General features: G+C 59.7%; 1 protein-coding gene across 2 annotated transcripts in view; it reads left to right on the top strand.

The window, feature by feature from the left end:
* NAV1 (neuron navigator 1) overlaps positions 1-15489 on the top strand; it is a 298657-nt gene extending 283168 nt beyond the window's left edge. For both annotated transcript variants that reach the window (XM_084611036.1, XM_084611037.1), the window contains 8 exons: positions 113-272; positions 743-978; positions 2029-2183; positions 3084-3155; positions 3719-3915; positions 5417-5535; positions 5922-6119; positions 7175-15489. In XM_084611036.1, the coding sequence (XP_084467162.1) occupies positions 113-272; positions 743-978; positions 2029-2183; positions 3084-3155; positions 3719-3915; positions 5417-5535; positions 5922-6119; positions 7175-7270 (1233 nt within the window). In that variant the 3' untranslated portion in view covers positions 7271-15489. The remainder of the gene's footprint in view (positions 1-112; positions 273-742; positions 979-2028; positions 2184-3083; positions 3156-3718; positions 3916-5416; positions 5536-5921; positions 6120-7174) is intronic.
* The last annotated feature ends 1505 nt before the right edge of the window (positions 15490-16994 follow it).

Here is a 16994-nt window from a genome sequence, read left to right on the forward strand (position 1 = left end):
TGGGCTGGGGAGGAGCGCAGGGCTGGGATGGCAGGGGGCGGCGGGTCAGGATTGACGGGCACCAGCCAGGAGCCAGGGAAGCTAAGCACCAGCACTTCCCCTCTCTGCCCAGGACTACGTCGCCAAGATGGACCCCGCCTCCACGCTGGGGCTGAGCACCGAGTCTGTCCACGGCTACAGCATCAGCCACGTGAAGAGGGTCCTGGACACGGAACCCCCGGAGCTGCCCCCCTGCCGGAGGGGCGTGACCAGCATCGCCGTGGTGCTCAAAGGCCAGTACTGGGCCGGGAGAGCTGGCACCCCCTCGAGACAGGGTCTGGCGTTAGCCCTGTGGGGCACAGTTTCTCCAGTGCTTCCCACCCCCTCAGCTTCAGGGGCCACGGCTAAGGATCTGGGGAAGGGAGGAGGGCACTGGGCTGGGGCACTGGGCCCCATCTCCTCCCCCACCGCCTTCCCCCAGTAGCAGGCCCTGCCACTACCGTGGGTCGGGCACAAGAAGCCGGGTGGAGGAGGGCTGGCCTGGCCCACATCAGGGCTGCTTCCAGCGTGGACGGGAGGCAGCTAGGGGATCTGCCAGGGGAAGGGGGCCCTGCAGGCTGTGCCCTGAAGGGGAGGGGGCCCTGGAGTCTCACTCAGGCAGCCCCCTCCTCCCCGGTTCTTGGGGGGCAGAGTCCAGCTCAGGTGGAGCTGGGGGTGGGCCCCAGCGCGAGGGGTCGCTCTAACGCCCCCTGCCCCCCGACAGGCCTGAAGGAGAAGTGTGTGGACAGCCTGGTGTTCGAGACCCTCATCCCCAAGCCCATGATGCAGCACTACATCGGCCTCCTGCTCAAACACCGCCGCCTCATCCTCTCGGGGCCCAGCGGCACGGGCAAGACCTACCTGACCAACCGGCTGGCCGAGTACCTGGTGGAGCGCTCGGGCCGGGAGGCCACCGAGGGCATCGTGAACACCTTCAACATGCACCAGCAGTCGTGCAAGGTGAAGGGCTCCGTGAGGGCTGGCTGGGACCCGGATCCCCCTCCTCACTAACCCCAGGAGAGCCTGGGAGCTCCAGACACTGCCGTCCCCGCCCCGGGATCCCATCCCCCCCCCAGCTCGGCCGGTGCCCCCCAGTCCCGACACGCAGCCCCCTGCCGTCCCAGCCCTGGGATCCGCCCCCCAGCTCGGCCGGTGCCCCCCAGTCCCGATCCACAGCCCTTTGCTGTCCCAGCCCTGGGCTGCCCCCCAGTCCCAACCCACAGTCCCCTACCGTCCCAGCCCCGGGATCCCCCCCAGCTCGGCCGGTGCCCCCCAGTCCCGACCCGCAGCCCCCTGCCGTCCCAGCCCCGGGATCCCCCCCCCCAGCTCGGCCGGTGCCCCCCAGTCCCGACCCGCAGCCCCCTGCCGTCCCCGCCCCGGGATCCCCCCCAGCTCGGCCGGTGCCCCCCAGTCCCGACCCGCAGCCCCCTGCCGTTCCTGCTCCGGGATCCCCCCCAGCTCGGCCGGTGCCCCCCAGTCCCGACCCGCAGCCCCCTGCCGTTCCTGCTCCGGGATCCCCCCCAGCTCGGCCGGTGCCCCCCAGTCCCGACCCGCAGCCCCCTGCCGTCCCCGCCCCGGGATCCCCCCCAGCTCGGCCGGTGCCCCCCCCCCAGTCCCGACCCGCAGCCCCCTGCCGTCCCCGCCCCGGGATCCCCCCCAGCTCGGCCGGTGCCCCCCCCCCAGTCCCGACCTGCAGCCCCCTGCCGTCCCCGCCCCGGGATCCCCCCCAGCTCGGCCAGTGCCCCCCAGTCCCGACCCACAGCCCTTTGCCGTCCCCGCCCCGGGATCCCCCCCAAGTTCTTCCGGTGCCCCACAGTCCCGACCCACAGCCCTTTGCTGTCCCAGCCCCGGGATCCCCCGCAGCCCTGCCGGTGCCCCTCAATCCCAACCCGGAGCCCCCCACTGTCCCCGCCCTGGGCTCCCCGCACACTGCTCTGTTGACACCTCGTGCTGCTGAAACCCCTCGCTCTCTGCTGTGGGGGGTGGTTCAGTGCCGCCGTTCCATTCCAGGACCTACAGCTGTACCTCTCCAACCTGGCCAATCAGATCGACCGGGAGACCGGCATCGGGGACGTGCCATTGGTCATCCTCCTCGATGACCTCAGCGAGGCCTGCTCCATCAGCGAGCTTGTCAATGGCGCGCTCACCTGCAAATACCACAAATGGTAAGGCAGCCCCGCCCCCTGCATGCAGGCCCCGCCCCCTGCTTGGTGCCCACCAATGGCATCCAAGCCTCGGACCCTGCTGCGCCCCCGGGTAGCGCCCTGTGCCCAGCACCTGGCACTGCTCCGGCAGGGATGGGGCTGTTCGACTCCAGCTCCCTGGGGATCAACAGCCCCTGGGCCCCCCAGCCCCACTCCCTAACCCCCACACCCCTCGCTCTGTGGTGAAAACCCAGCCCTGCTCTCACTGGGGACATCGGGGGGGAATGGAGCATCGGGATCCCAGCCTGCCCATCGTTGGGGGACGACACTTATGCTCCATGGTTGCAGACCCCCCTTGGCGCTTCCCTTGGTCTCTGGCCAGCCCCACCCCCTTGGACTCCACCCCGTACATTAGGCCGGCTGCCCCATGACATGGGCTGGGCCGGGGGGGGCTCCCTGCGCCCTCCCAGGTGCACCAGCTGTGGGTCCCCTTGGCCTGGCCCCTCTCCCTCTCTCCGCAGAAGCCTGGGGGACAGCAGTGAGGCCCAAGTAGCTCCCCTAGCAAAGGGCATGGCACTCCCAGAGCCCCCAGCTATAATCCTGAGAGCGCAGCCCAGAAGGATCTGAGCTGGGGAGCCTCCTGCCCTGGCCAGAGGACAAGCCCAGGGCCAGCATCCCACCAGAGTCCCCTGGGGGGGTCTCCTGGGTGGTAGGGAGGAGGCTGGGAACTGTTTTCTGGGCCTCTCTCCCACAAGATGGGGGGCAGCAGGCCAATCTCTCCTCCTGCCTGAAGGGGGAGACAGTGGGATTGCTGCCCCTTCCTCTCCCCCATGCCAGCCCCAGTGGATGGTGACATTAACCCCAAAGCAGGGGGCAGCTGTGCAGAGTTTCATGGGGCCCTGTCTGTCTGTCTCTCCCCAGCCCCTACATCATCGGGACGACTAACCAGCCCGTGAAGATGAGCCCGAACCATGGCCTGCACCTCAGCTTCAGGTACCGGGGACCTCAGGGCCTGTGGGGGGCAGAGCCACCCTGTGGGTGCCTGCATGGCAGCTGGTCCCTCCTCCGCTGTCTGTCCTGGAGGCCCAGGCTGAGCAGGGCCCTGGGCCTGACCCCTCCATCACCTGAGGATGCTGCTTCTGTGCCTGCCCAGCCTGGGATCAAGGGGGTCCCACCCTGGGGGGGGAGCCATGACCTGTTGGGGATGTGGCCCAGGCCTGGTCCTGCTCCTGCTGGCCAGGGAAACCGATCTCCCCAGCAACCCCAGTGGGAGGCTCTGGAGAGCCTGCGAGGCGTGCGTTGGGAGGCAGCCTTTCCGGAGCCTTTCGGGTGGGCACTGCTGGGGTTGTAGCACATGACAGGGCTCCAGGGGGTACAGCGCCCTGAGGGGTGCAGGGGGCCCTGGGGCTGCTGCTTGGGGGTACAGTGCACTGGGGACGCTGGAGCTGATACCAGGGGTATGGTGGCCGGGGCCCCGGGGAGCGTGGGGGGCAAGGTGGCAGTGGGGGTGATGGTTCTGTCCAGACGTGCAGCGCCGAGCCCTCCCTGTCCCCCAGGCTGCTGACTTTCTCGAACAACGTGGAGCCGGCCAACGGCTTCTTGGTCCGCTACCTGCGCCGAAAGCTGCTCGAGTCGGACAGCGACATCAACGCCAACAGGGTGGAGCTGCTGCGGGTCCTGGACTGGGTGCCCAAGCTCTGGTACCACCTGCACACCTTCCTGGAGAAGCACAGCACCTCGGACTTCCTCATCGGTGAGTGGGGTGGGAGCCAGCAGGGCCGGGGCGGAGACAGGCCGTGGAGCAGCCCAGGGACTGGCTCTGCAGCTCCCCCAGCTGGCAGTTTCTCTGCCACTGGCCTTCCCGCGGGGGGGGGAGCCTGCAGGAGCGGGCAGAGCTAAACGCTTTGCCCCTTCTAGGCAACGATCAGCTTCCATTGGCTGCCTACTGAGTCTTTGGCAAACCCACCACTGACCCGAAAACGAGCCAAAGCCAGCCCCCTGCACTCGCCCGAGTCGTTGGCCAGGGTCCCGCAGCACAGCAGGAAGTCCCGCCTTCAGAAGGCAGGACTTCTGAGAGTCACACGGCGGAGTCAGAAGGCAGGAGGTCCGTAGGTCCGTCCGTCCCCCTCCCCCCCCCCAGTGAGGTGGGTAGGGCTTTGGAGTCCAGCTAGTCTGAGTGCTAAGGTAGTGGAGACACCTGTTTTTTTTGAACTTCCAGGCTGGTTTTCCCTTGGAAGTTGCCTTTTCCTCCCCAAAACAAACATTTTTGGCAAAAGTGTTTAATTTTTGACCTTTTCTTGGCCGGTGACGTTTCGTATGGAATTTTCCATCGAGATTGTCACCAAAACCCAGTATTAAAATTACCATCAACTGAAACCAAGTGTCTGGGGTGACCGAAGGTCCCAAGGGCCATTTTTCAATCAGGATTTTGATAAACATCTGGATTAAAAAAAACTCCACAAGCTCTGGGAAAGCAGCTCCCTTTCGATCCCGGCACAATCCAGCCACTCTTGGCGGGCGGGGGTGGGGGGGGTTATTTTTGCCCTGTTTCCCCCAGCTCCACTCAGGAGCTTTCACTCTGTTATACAGCCAACCTGCCAGGGTGCTTCCTGCAGAGGGGGGTCTGGTCCCCGGCCCCGCGTCCCTAATAGCCTCTCCTCCACCAGTGTGCCATCCCAGAGGTGGCTGCATTTCAGTGCACGTCTGTCTGGTTTGTAAAGCCCTTAGGGTGTAAGATCCAGATTCCGGGGGGATGTTTTGAGGGAGCCGCTGCCCAGCAGTACCAGAGAGCATTCCCAGTGCCGCCGTCCTGCTCCGTCCCCCATGGCTCCCGCCCCAGAGATAGCTGTGGCAAACAGCTTGGGGTGGTTACATCCACTGCAGCCTTTGCAGGGGACAAATTGGCCACTTGGCCGGGGCGCTCAGCTCCAGGCGAGGGTCAGAAGCAACCTCTGCCCAGGTGCCAACATTGTGTTTTCCATCACAGCTGGGCTGGGATCACGGTCCAAGTCCTTGTTGGGAGCGCGGCCTCCTCTGGGGAGGGGACAGGTGTTCCGGGTTGAGAACCGACTAGGGGGCAGGGTTGAGGCACCTTTTGGGATCATGGTTCCCTTGTGCTTGTGCAGGCTGGGAGGAGCCGTGACCTGGTAGCCAAGGCTGGGGAGGTGCACGGCAGGTCCTAGAGGCCAAGGCGGATGCGGGGGCTTGTGTCTGCTCGGCTCACTGGCCTCTCCTTGTCCCCTCCCCTCCTGCAGGCCCCTGCTTCTTCCTGTCCTGTCCCATCGGGATTGAGGATTTCCGGACCTGGTTCATCGACCTGTGGAATAACTCCATCATCCCCTACCTGCAGGAGGGGGCGAAGGACGGGATCAAGGTACCCCGCCGAAATCTCTGAACTGACCCAGGGCTCTAACACCCCCACCCTCATGCGGGGCATCCAATCAGAGGAATGGCCCTGAGCTGCCCTGCCCCACAGCCAGGAGAATGACCCACAACAGAGCTGGCAGGAGATGAGGAGGACTGGGCAGCTGCGGGGCGGGATTGAGGGTCACCAGCGGAGCTGGGTGTTAGAAGGTTGCCCAGTCTCTGCCTGCGCTAACCCTGACCTTCCAGGCCTTCCCTGTCCTGAGCCCCACTCTCTGTCAGTGGGACTGAGCCGCAACGGCCTCCGTGCGGGAGTAGGGCCCACGTTGCAGTGAGCATTGAGTCTTGCACCCCTTCCCCACTGTTCCTTCACCCAGTCTCTGTCCCCCCTTTCAGGTCCATGGCCAGAAGGCAGCCTGGGAAGACCCCGTGGAGTGGGTCCGGGACACCCTGCCCTGGCCGTCAGCACAGCAGGACCAATCGAAGCTGTACCACCTGCCCCCACCCAGCGTGGGGCCCCACACCACAGCCTCCCCCCCAGAGGAGCGGACTGTCAAAGACACCACGCCCAGCTCCATGGACTCCGACCCCCTGGTATGGGCCGCTTCCAGTAGGGGGTGCAAGCAGGCATGTGGGGGATCAGAGCCCACAAGATACGGGGGGGGGTCACAGAGGCAGCGGGGGCAGGGCAGTGTGTGTTGGGGTGGGGGGTCACGGGGGCAGGGCAGTGTGTGTCTGGGTGGGGAGGTCACAGAGGCAGCGGGGGCAGGGCAGTGTGTAGTAATGGCTGGGTAGAGGGTCCTGGAGGGGAAGCGGGTTACAATGGGGAGGGTTGGTGGGGGAGGATGGGCATCCTCCCCAGGTGACTGTCTGTATACTGTCACAGAGGGCCACCACCCCCACCCCAAGGGGTGTCTCAGTCCCAGAGACAGATTCCATTGAGCACGCTATTGATAGCAGGGCCGCTCCGTAAAACGGGTGCTGCGGGGAACAAGCCGAAACGCATGGCAGATGGGGGGGCCCAGTAGAAGCAGGCTGGTATCTGGCGTGGTCTGCAAACAGGCATCCCTCGTAAGCCCTGCAATACACACACCATCAGACCAAGAGAGAAGCGTCTGTTACCCCCTGCCAGGAAAGAACCCACCCGCCTAGCACCACTCCTGGGCTGACCGGCCTTACCTTCCGACCGTAATTTTCAGTGTAGACACGTAACTTCTTCGGTCTTCGCCTTACTCATATTTTGCAACGCTTACGAGGAGCAGCAGACTACTGGCTCTCAGTAGTGATTTCACGTTGCCACCCTTTGGTGAACTAATATGTGTCAACTTGACCCAGGGGATCCCTATGAACATCTGTGTAGCCCTGTGCCGGTTGGCACCGAGAGGTCCCTGGGTCACACAGAGCTCCAGCTGAAGGATGGGAACGTGGAGTGGGGACTCTGCAGGTCAGGAATGGGGGGCCTCTGGGAGAGCTGGGGCAGAAGTGGAGTAGCCATGGGGCAGGATTGGCGGGCCATCCGCAGAGCTGGACTGGACTGGCTGACAGTCAAGGGCGAGGGGAACTGTGGGTCAGGTGTGGGGGGCTCTGGCTGTGCCCCGCTGCGGACGCGCCTGGCTGAGCTGCTCTCAGTGCCCTTGCTTCCTGCGCAGATGGCCATGTTGCTGAAGCTCCAGGAAGCAGCCAACTACATAGAGTCTCCAGACCGAGAGACCCTGGTGGATCCCAACCTGCAGCCGACGCCGTGAGGCCGCACCGCACCGGAGAGGGGAGCTCGCCGCCCTCGGCTGCCAGCATCCCCGCCAACTGGTTTTGCTTTTTGTTTGGTCTCCTGGGAGTGCGCGGCCAGGGCTGGAAAGCGGCGGGGACGCGGGGCTCTGGCACGTCCCCTTGGGGCATGGGGGCAGCGGGGCTCGGCCCACGAGAGAGCGCAAGGCACCCGCCTCCCAGCCTGACTGGCGGTAGGAGAATCCTGGTTTCTCTTCTTGGTTTTTCTGTCTCTGTCGCAAACTCCTGGGGGCTGGGGGCCAAATGCAGCCAATGCAGAGTCCCCGGCACCCACGGGCAGGCCCCTGCGTGGGGCGGGGACCCCGCGGAACCCCTCCCAGGGTGCAGCTCGGGGGCAGGGAGGAGCATGCAGCCCCAGAACAAGAGGATTTTTTTTTTTTAACGAAACAATCTGTGGGGCAAAGAGAAGAACAAATCCCTGATGGAAGTGTCTGAGTCGTGCTGCCAGGGACTTGCCGGGCACCGGGTTTCGCTGTCTCCCGCGCCAGCCGCCCCACAAACTCCAGTGCAAGCGAAGGCCTGGGAGAAGGAGGTGGACTCTCAGCTCTGTCTTTGTACATCCCTTATTTAATCTGCATGACCGTCATTTAAACCAGGACTTCCCAATAAACCCTGCTTTGGTTATATTCTTTCCCCCCGCCCCCCCCCACCCTCCTATTTGATTTGGACAGAGTTCAGCTCTTCCTTTGTTCCTCTTTGGGTCTGGTTCTTTTCTCCCCATTGCTGCGGCCCGAGGAGGAGCGGGCAGCCTTGCGTTGAGTCGATTCCTTGTTTTCATTTCCGTTTGACTCATTTATTTTTGTAGCTGTCGGTTTCTTCTCGGTGATGAACCTGGTGCTGACTGGATGCTCTCCAGTAACTGATTCCCCCCTCGCAGCTCCTGGCAGGCTCAGCGTGGCTTCAGTCGGCAGCACGATGCTCACAAAGAAGCACAACTGGCTGGGGGGGTTCCTCTCCTCACCCCCCACTTTGTGACACCCATCTTCTATAAGCACAAGATGCCCGTAGCTGGGAGCCAGACCCTGGCAGGGGGAGCTGAGGGACAGGGTTGCTGCAGCCCCTGGCGACTCAAGTGCGAGGCAGTAGCCAGAGATGGTGACAATCTCCCACCAAGCCAGCAGAGCTGGTAGCGTCAGTCCCCCATGACCGTTCTCGCCTGGCTAGGGTAGAGGGTGACGGGATACTGAGGCGAGGGGGCTGGCAGAGGAGGCCCTGCCTGTGCCATGTCTCCATGTGTGGTTCGCGCAGGCAGAGATCTCACTTCACGTCTCCATGTCCAGCACAGAGATCTCAGTAGCCCTTAGGAGACATCTAGACAAGGGGCAGGCAGCAGATGGGCCTCCCTCCTCCATGCAGGGCAGTGGAGGAACGAGTGAAAGAGCCCCCTTCGACTCCCCCAGCCAACACCCTTGGAAAGCCCTTCCTTGTTTCCCTCAGGCTCCAGGACAGGCTGGGAGCGTTGGCTTAGGCTCATCCATGGGGTGGGTTCAGTACCGCTGGTGGTGCAGTGCATTGCAGGGGTCTCTCGTCTCGGCATCATCCCGCATCTGTCATCAATAGCTTTCTGGACATCAGAAGGCCATGAAATAGCCCGAGATAGCATCTCTAGCCATTCAGGCCAGAGGGAACCGTTCTCATCTCTGCTCAGCACTTACCTAGCACAGGCTAGAGGACTCCCTCTTCCCCCCCCCCACCACTTGTTGCATCCAGCTCTCAGCTTGTGTGTGATGGCTTAGAAGGAGACACCCAGTCTTGATTTAAAGGCTCCAAGGTCTGGAGAACGTACCCTGGCCCTAGGTGACCCTGGGACTTGCTGATGTGCAGACACATCCTCTATGTAACTACGCCCCCAGGGCCATTCATATACTCAGCCCAGGAGCCCAGTAACTCCTGGCCCGAGGGATAACCTTAGCCCAGCGGGTGCTGTTTCCTAGCAATCGAGACAGACTAGCACCTCGGGTTGAGTCTCCGGCAAGCGGCCTGTGGGCTTGCTTGGAATTCAGCCTGAGCCACTCAAGCTGAGCCGCAGGCGAAGGCATGTCCCTTCCCTCGCCCAGAACCACACAGGGAGCAGAAGCCCCCATCTGGGAAGCTGCCCCGCCTCGTGCTGCGGACTGAATCTGCGCTGCTGTCCCTGCAAGCTGTGAAGATCTGAGCCAAGACCTGCAAAAGAAATATGCAACTGCACAGCCAGAAGAGGTGGCTGTGGAAGGGGGGGCAACCATGGTGCTGCAATGCTGCCTTATTATCTCTGGTGCGGGGGCGGACAGAGCAGCCTGGAGTGTATGAGGCAAGGGCACGTGTTGGCCAAAGCATTGGGTACGTGACTGGGCCCCAGCCCAGGAGCGCCAAACTGAGTCAATGTGTGTGACCAGGGGAAGGGAGGGTGGGCATGTTTAACCCCACTTCTCTGCTGGTGCCTGCGGTGCTCCTGTCCTGCCTAAATGTTCCACTGATGGACGTTTAGGGACTGCCAAGGCCTGCACTGCTCCCCGGCGAGCAGGGAGGAAAGCTGAACTGGGAGCTCGGTCCTAGCCCCACCGCACTCCCTGCTGTGGAGTGCTGGGCTCTGGCTAGCTCTCACCCCAGCTCCCCATGGGCTGGGCTAGATCGATCCCTGTCTGGCTCCATGACTTGGGGGGGTGCCTGCTGCTAACAGAGATGCATCCTTGGCCTCTGCCCACTGTGCTCGGGTTTGACGTCGTTGCTAGCCGTGAGCCGGGTCTCGTGAGTGTCCGTAACCAGGCAGTTCTGGATCAGGTCTCAGCCTCCAGGAGACTGTTGGAGCCCAGGACCCTGCTTACGCTTCTGGGGGTCCAGAGACCCTCACCCAGGGATTCCTGCTGCTGGCCAAAGCTCATGGTTGGGATCAAGCAGATCATGTAGAAAGACACCCAGTCACGATTTCAAGGCTCCAAGTGACAGAAAATCCACCCCGTCCCTATGTGACCGTGGACATGACCTACAAATACATCCTCTAGGCAAACTCCTGGCCCTATCGCGGTCCACCTGGTGCCACCCACAGCCAGAGCTGCTGCACCAGCCTTGTCTCTTGACAGGTCTAATCCCATGGGCCAGCCCTGCCCAGCTGCCTACGCTGTCCCATGCAGATTGTGGCCTGTGCTGGGGAGGTGGCTATGGGTTCGCGCTGGTGAACAATGCACAAGTGGAGGAGAGCAGTCGCTCCGCTCTCCCCATCCTGCAGCCTGTTGTGTTGAATTCACCCTGATGGGGTGATGGAGGGTGGAGGTGTGGAGTAGGGAAACCAGTGCCTAGTGCTGGTGGTTACTGGAGCCCCTGTGGATCTGGCCAGATGCAGCAGCCTGGCATCTTGGTGGGGAGGGCAGGGCAGTGGGTTCCTGGCTCAATGGGCAGCCCCGCAGCGGGGAGCAAGGGCGAACTTCGGTGCTGCTGGCGGTTGGCCGCGCGCAGTAACGTGTCACAGGCAGAGTGCAATCAGCTGCCGTGCCTTCGGCCTGGAGGGGCAGATGCAACTGTGTCCACGGTTCTGAAAAGGGCTCTGGCCCTACTGCCCTGCCTTCCCAAAGGGTGTCTCTGGCAGGAGGCAGGTGCTACTATCTTTCCGGTTTGCTTTTGCTCGGAGACGACACAAAACAACACCCGACCTGCCTTTCTCAGTCGCATGCTATCTCCGGGTGCAGGGCTTGGGCAGTCTGGCACACGGCGCCCGCTGGGTATGGCCCAGGCCTGTGCACAGAATCTCTCTGTCCCTAATGCTCTCCAGGGGCTTAAAACCAACCCAAGAGGCCTTTCAATCTAAGGAAAATCTGGGCTGGTGCAATTCCCCGCCCCCCACCAGACGCCATGTGTGTAGGCGCGGGGGGCGTTCCTGTTGAAATCTGTGACCCTCCCAAGGGCAGACCCTTGGACCGGTGCTGCCAGGGATTTGCAGCAGTGTTGTGTGCAAATCTAAGGTGCTTGCTTCACTCCCTGTGTTTGTGATCGTGGACACGTACACCCTGTCAATGTAACCCAATATGTGGGAACTCTGGGGGCTGAAGGGATAGGTTTGGCTGGAGCAGAAGGTTCCATTGGCTGGTTTAATGTGCACAATCCCCCTGGTGATTGTCTTGGGCGCTGGTTTTTGGTACTCTTGGCTATGAGCTTTACCTCACCCGGGTCCCCTGATGTTAGGGGCCAGCCCCTCGACCGATGGAAATCGGTCCAGCCGCATTGGAGCATTGCTACGGCACTTTGCGCCAGCCAAGGGTCCAGTGGCAGGGGTGAAGCGACACGGGCACAGATGATGTCCGTGGCTCTTAACCATGGTGGTAGAATCAGTGTGGACAGAGATGGGGAAAGGCCTGGGGTGTCTCATCTAGTCTGTCCCGCAGGCCCTGTGCTCCAGAGTTTTGTTCCGTGATCTTAAAAGACTCAAGCCATGGCCTAGCCACCTCTGCCCCAGGGCGACCGTTCCACACTGATCCCTCTTGCTGCTGAGAAATTTGCTGTTGCTCAAAGCTCCCACAGTCCCAACCCACATGATTCCCCCTCTTCCGTGGGCTCGGCGCCTTTCCAGGCGTCTCAGGCAATTGGAAGGGCCTCGCTGGGTCTTCGCCACCACTTAACAAAGCTATTAAGACTGGGTTCTCTTCATTCTTCCCCTGCTGTTCATCTCTCCCGCTGCATTCTCACCGGGGTTGCTCTTCTCTCAATCCCCTTGCTTTGCTATTAACACCGACGTTCTAGGAGCAGCCAGAGAGCCATTCGGGGCTGGGGCTTGTGGCACTTGTATAAACTCTCAGCAAGACCGAGGTCAAGAGCGTCAAAGGTATTTCGGTGCCTGACTCCCGTTGGTTTCTGGGCCATGGTTGAAGAAAAATTGTTGGCATCTTTCTGCCTAATGCAGAACCCAAGATCAACCCCCCCCCCCAACCACACACGTTTGGATTCAGCGCTGGAGGAGCTGCACTGGGCAGCTGGGCCCTGTCTCACAGGGAGGTGCCGTATTCTGGGCCCAGGCTGCCCCGTGTCGGGACGTAGATGCCCCTCTGACCCGGCGTGCTTTCCGGTGTTTGGCAGCACAGGTGGCTGGGTAATTAAATCCCCCCTGGAATCCAGTGACCCCCCCCCCCCCAGAGGTTTCTTTTACACTCTTTCAACGAGGAGTCTGGTGGCACCTTAAAGACTAACAGATTTATTTGAGCATAAGCTTCCCTGGGTAAAAACCCCACTTCTTCAGATGCATGGTTTTTACCCATGAAAGCTTCTGCTCAAATAAATCTGTCAGTCTTTAAGGTGCCACCGGACTCCTCCTTGTTTTTGTGGGTACAGACTAACACGGCTCCCCCCTGATATTTTACACTCTTTGTGGCTTCTGTTTTGGAGACCTGGGTTTGAAGGCGCTCAGCAGCTGTCACTCTTGGGGGGACACTTGCCTAGGCCAAGACTCTCCCAGGTGCGTAGGCACCTCGTCCCCATTTCATTTCAGTGGGCATGAGGCACTTGAATCCCTTTTGAGGATCGGGGCCCTAGCCCTTAATTTCTTGCCCAACCACACGCAGTATTTCACCCTCCTCACCGTGGCCAGGCGTCCCTGTCAGTGCACCAGCGCTGGGTTGGGTATGGCCCAGTTGGGTGGCAGGGACCTAGCCGCATTCTGTAGGGTTTGAATCAACCCTTGGCACCTAGCGCTGGCATCCAGCTTTGTGCCAGCCAGCAGGTGGCATGCTCCCATTCCTGGCGAGGAAGGAAGAGCCAAGAGGTAGCGTATTAAACCAGCCAAGCCACCAAGCAGCAGCTGCATGGCACGGGCAGCTTCTCTGCCAATGCGTCTCTACGGGATAAGCCCTGGTCCTTGTCTGTCCGCTCTGTGTCCGTATGAGCCGGGTGCTTTGCACAGTGATTTACCTGCCGCACGCTGGACTCAACACTGGGGTTTTCTCTCGTTTGCCTTTTCTGTTCACTCTGTAGGATAAGGACACGCTGTAAATAGCACTGTACCCGGAGGCCCCGAGTGAGTTGGACGGGGCCCGGCCCCGCCTGTCTGTCCCTTTTTGTACTATGTGTGACTAACTGTGCTGTGCCAACTCATGTTTCTGATTGTATGAGACACCTGCCCAGCAATCGCTATAGGGCAGTAGCAAGGCCGGGGCGGGGGGACACGAGCCCTGCCCCATCAGACTGGGACTGCCCCCCACCTGCCCCCTTGCATGGGCTGCAGGAACAGCGGTGCTAGAGGGGGCAACACAGGGGACAGGAGGGCTTCAGGGGCCTGATGCTGAGAGCTCGTGGGGAGAGAGGTCCATTTCTGACAGGCTACGGGTGGGTGTTTAAAAGGAGCCTAAGGGTATGAGACCCCAGCTCCCCTTCAACTGCATCTGGGTGCCTCACTCCCAGAGACTCTTGGCTGTTGCCCGTAGTCCAGCTCCGTCCCTAGGAGCAGCCCTTGTTCATCCACCATGGAGCTTTCCAGGCCATCGCTAGGAAGTAGCCAGGTGCTAGGGACAGGCAGAGGGTTGTGGGTGGAATAAAGACCCACCCAGAGTTGGAACCAACTGTTTCCTCTGCCCCTGCCCCCCCGCAAGCTATGGTTTCCATTCCAAATTCAAGTTAGGCTCCCCTGCCTTCCCCCCACCCCTGCCAGGCACCCCATAATCAAGGGAGCTCAGCGCTCAATGTAGTGAGAGCAATGGCGTGCTGTCCACTCACGCCTGCTGGGCAAGGCCCGAAGGCCCGAGCTGACCCTCTCAAGGGAGGATTTTAAAGAAACAGGCTCAAGTCCTCACTTTTACCGGGAGGAGAGGGGGTTGATTTTAATGGCATTACTCCTGATTTACACCAGAGTGAGCGAGAGGGGAATTGGGCCCAGCGGGGTTACTCCTGAAATACAATGGGGTGGGTGAGAGGGGAACTGGGCCCGCAGGGCTATGGTATATAAGACTAGCCTCAGCAAGGAGCAATGCCAGGTTGGAGATGCCAAAGTGCTAATTACATTTTACTGGCCAGCTCCTCAGCCGGTGCAGGTCAGCAGACGTGGACTTCAGTGGAGCGCTGCTCATTTACACCAGCTGAGGATCTGGCCCTGCATATGGGCGCAGCAGGGGAGAGAGGACACCCGGGAGAGCAAACACACCCCAGGGCATGATGCTCCAGCCCTGCAGAGAGGGGGTCAGTGCTGGCTGCCTCCTTTAGCCTGCAGGGGACAGAGCGGTGGGAATGTGGGGCCAGCCTTTGACGCTGTCCTAACTTCAGCCCCTGCTTTGCAAAAAACAATATGAGGGGGGGAGATTGTGGGAATTCCACCCATCAGTCCATGAGGAAGCCAAAGGGAGAGGGTGGCTGGTTCCTCCGGGCATTGATACCCAGGGCATTGATGCCTGCGGAAGGCCGGAGTGAGGCTGTTGGGAAAGCTGACAATTGCACTAATTCATCCAACCATTGGCCAACCTGACCTCCCTTCCCCACCTCCCCTGCCAAAGACATTGATTAACCTTTCCTTCTGCTCTCCCCGCTATGAGCCCGAGCCTGGGCTGCACTACATCCAGGGCTGAATTTAGGATTCCTCCAAAGTCTTGTGTCTCCTTGGCCCATTAGCGACTGCTGACGGGTGGCCTAAACCTTACGAGGTTAGCTTTTTTCTATTAAAAACAAACAAACCTTTTTTTTATTGAATTAAAAAAAAAAACCCTGAAATGGATGAATTCCTGTTTTAGATGAGCTGTGTAATTGCTGAGGTTCTGTGTTTCTGAACTGCATGGTATTCGTGCGGAGGGGGTTTTATAGCACTTTTTAAATTTCTCTTAAGATTTTGGTCCAAATTTCTACTGCTCTCTCTCTCTCTCCTGTCTTTCTTTGCTTTCCCCTTTCCTTCTTGAAGAGATTCTTTGTAGACTTGCTCCATTTTATACCTGATGTAGACATGACAAAAAACCGCAAGTCAGACATTGTACATAGCTGCGGAAACAATCATGGGACACCAACACGAGCTGGACTGTTTCCAAGATGAATCGTTTTTACTTAAGTTTAAAAATTTGAAGAAGAAGAAGACAAAGCCAGAAATAGGCTTTTAAAATAATAATAATAATAAAGACATAGAGCAAAATACAACCTGCCACCAACTCATCTCTTGCTGCCCCAGCCGGTCACACCAAAGGGCATGTCTCCTCTGGGGTCATCTGTCTAACACCTTGGAAGTTCAATAAATTTATCTCCTGTACTGTCTGTCTCTTGGTCCTATTTATCCCGGGCGCCCTGCTTCTAAGCCCCGCCCCACCCCACCCCTTGATCTAGAAGGTGGATTCTGACTCCCTCGGTAATTACTGTCCTATTGTAATGGGGAAGGGAATTAGGCCAGCGAGCACTGCCCTGTACTGCATAGAATGAGAGCTGTTCATCAAGCTGGGAGGCATAAACAGGAATCTCGAGTCGGAGCAGGGAGGTTATTTTATCTCTGTGTTTGGCACTGGTGCGACCGCTGCTGGGATCCTGTGCCCAGTTCTGGTGCCCACAATTCAAGAAGGAGGTTGACAAATTGGAGAGGGGTCAGAGAAGAGCCCTGGGAATAATTGGAAAACCTGCCTGAGAGTGATAGATTGAATTGATTTAGTAAACAAACAAAGGTTAAGGGGTGACTTGATTACAGGCTATATCTACAGGGTGAACAAATGTTCAATCATGGGCTCTTCAGTCTAGCAGAGGAAGGTCTAACATGATCCAATGGCTGGAGGTTAAAACTAGACAAATTCAGACTGGAAATAAGGTGTCATTTTTGTAACGGAGTAATTAAGCCCTGGAACAATTTGCCAAGGGTTGTGGTGGATTGTGTACCACTGACAATTTTTAAATCAAGATGGGACGTTTGTCTAAAAGATCTGCTCTGGGAACGATTGTGGGGCCACTCTCCAGCCTGTGTTATGCAGGAGGTCAGATTAGATCAGTGGTTCTCAACCCATTTGTCATTGTGGGCTCACCAAGCGTTCCCTGGGCCGCAGGTTGAAGCTAGCAGCACTGCTGTAGGGATAAAGGCCACGCTTGGCAATATCCCCTGACAGCCTATTTTTTAATATTCGCCATTTCCACTCCTGTTTGTGTCCATTGGTGTATTTTTCCACCAGAGGAGGGTGTGTATGTGAATGGAAGTAGAGCTACGTGACCAGCTGACTGCTCTTTTGGGGGCTAGGTTGCCCCCCCGTGGCTAAAGGCAGCCACCAGAGTTATAAGCCCCAGCACTGCTCAGGCTAAGGGAGATTCCCCATGCGTTCCACCCCCCGTGTCCTGGGTTTGAATCCTACCAGCGAGACAGGAGAGCCGTGATCTGTGGCCTACATGATGATGCGTGGTCATGGCTCATTCCTGCGCTTGGTGCTGCAGGGTGCTGCCAGGGGCACTCTGGAGGCAGACACTGGTAATTGCTTTTGGTTCAATTCTGCAGCTGTTCGTCCAGTCATGTGACACATGCCTTACGGGCTCTTCCAAAATGATGTTGGGTAAGCCCAAGAGCCCATATGATCAACTTGGCCCACCCTTGCTTAATGACTGGGATGCCACCATTGATCGCGCTCATGTAGAGCTGCCTGTATCTAGGTACCCTTTCCTCTGAGGCCCTCAAAGCCCCTTGCAAACATTCATAGTGCCGGCCCCCCTGTCCCAGAGGCAGGTAAACAGCCCTGTGAAACCCCACGTACCCAGGAACTTTTGCACGTGATCTGGCTGAACAGTCGG

Source organism: Lepidochelys olivacea (genome assembly GCF_965140295.1).
Source record: "Lepidochelys olivacea isolate rLepOli2 genome assembly, chromosome: 21".
Taxonomy (NCBI): Eukaryota; Metazoa; Chordata; order Testudines; family Cheloniidae; genus Lepidochelys; species Lepidochelys olivacea.